The sequence below is a fragment of the Amblyomma mixtum genome, chromosome 5 (genome assembly GCF_055824585.1).
Source record: "Amblyomma mixtum isolate Tamu chromosome 5, ASM5582458v1, whole genome shotgun sequence".
In the NCBI taxonomy this organism is placed as follows: domain Eukaryota; kingdom Metazoa; phylum Arthropoda; class Arachnida; order Ixodida; family Ixodidae; genus Amblyomma; species Amblyomma mixtum.
In genome coordinates, this window is record NC_143016.1 from 138,644,878 (window position 1) to 138,646,503 (window position 1,626).

At 51.8% G+C, this 1,626-nt stretch overlaps 1 protein-coding gene across 1 annotated transcript; it reads left to right on the forward strand.

The window, feature by feature from the left end:
• Nucleotides 1-251: 251 nt before the first annotated feature.
• On the forward strand, nt 252-1,199 carry LOC149343888 (uncharacterized). Its single transcript, XM_089547095.1, has one exon. It carries the CDS (start codon nt 252-254, stop codon nt 1,197-1,199), a length of 948 nt encoding a protein of 315 aa, XP_089403221.1.
• The last annotated feature ends 427 nt before the right edge of the window (nt 1,200-1,626 follow it).

The following is a 1,626-nucleotide window of genomic DNA, read 5'->3' on the forward strand; positions in this document are numbered from 1 at the left end:
TTTTTTTCTGCGTGCGCACTTCTTCGCTGTTCCTTCAGGGTCCATGGGTAGCGCGTGACAGAAGAGAACGAAGACGTCCGGCTCTGAACGAACGCCATTACCGAGGCACCAGTTCAGCCGCCCTACGAGCGTTTACCACGAGCGCCCTGGGGCCGAGAGACCAGACGCATCACAAAGACTCGAAGTGTAGGAGGTCGCTACTTGGGCCTTGGCAGCAACGTGAGTGCTGTTCTTCTTGCGTGTTGTCCAGCATGGCGTCATCAGCGTCCGGCTGTGCTGAGCCCTTTGATTCCACAGGCAGCAGGCCTAGGGACTACGGCACTAAGAAGTCCATGAGTAAGGCTTACGCTGAGCAGCTGGGGCTTTGCAAACTTTGCTCGAGCTCTAGCGAGAGCGACGATAGCAGCGGTGCCAACAACAGTCGCGCTAGCTGCAGCAGTGGTTCGAGCAGCGATTCCAGCAGCGATTCCAGCAGCGACAGCAGTGACAAAGATGACGGCAGTGCTTCGGAGACTGTCGACGTCGTCAGTGAAGCTGCACCTGCGGAGCTCCCCAGCATCGAGGTGGTCCAGAACGAGGCGCCGCCGCAGCCGTCATTCTCGCAAGCCGACGAAGGCAGGGACGACGACGTGGACGCTGATCACGGGAAGCAAGTTGTCGCTGTCGGTGGCGAGAGCAGCGTACCGCTCGGACCTGCGGTGACAGTTCCGCACGTAACACTCGTCAACAAGTCCGAGTTTTTGCCCAAGATGGAGCTTCAGATCAGCCCACAAGGAAGGCTGATGAAGCCAGCTCCGACCGTCCGCTTCAGTAACCTGGACGGTGATCTGCAGTACGTGGTCTGGGTCAGTTTCATCGAAGAGTCTGGCGTATGCGCTGGCGAGTATATGCACCCCGAATCGCCTCGACCAGGCACTTCGTGGAATGGTAAACCCTTGTCATTCTCCAAGCTCAAGCTTTTCTCCTCCGACGGTGTCTCCAAGACACCCATCACCCTCATGTTCAACAAGGAGTACTTCCTTCAAATCAACTTCGCCAATGTCGACAATTACGGCCGCATCTTGAAGCGCACAGTCATTCGCCAAGCCCTCACCAGCACTTCGTTTGTGGCTGTAAACCACACCACAGCCTTGGCGTCATCCACCAAGAAGTCTAGAAAAGCGGACGAGCCAGCAAACAAGCGGCACAAGTTTGAGTGACAATATATTCACCCTCTAAAAACGCAGCATGCGTTTGAACCACAGTGCCACAATACGCCCTTAGATTGGACGCCTAGATGGCTTCCAAAACTTTTTTTCCATGTGTTAATTTGTGGAATGACGTTGCGGAGTGCGCTACAGTACAAAATTTTCGTTTTAGTGTTTGTCGTACTATGGGAAACGAGAGAACAAGAATTTCTTTTATCTCCAGTAATGCTTGCACTCACGTTTTTTGCTAATCGTTAGTGTCTTCGTGTTGATGTTGTAATTCATGTCTTCCTATGCTTTATGGTCGGTGCCTGACATTCTTTTTCTTTATTGTTAAAAATTCCTCTCATGTTGAAGTTGAAGTTAAAGTTTATTTCTCGCTCTCAGTGGTACAAGTATTACTTACAGTATTACAGTATTACAAGTATTACAGTGGTAC

Bases quoted from the DNA above. Each gene is read 5' to 3' on its own strand.
- LOC149343888 (XM_089547095.1), top strand. From the start codon at position 252: ATGGCGTCATCAGCGTCCGGCTGTGCTGAGCCCTTTGATTCCACAGGC.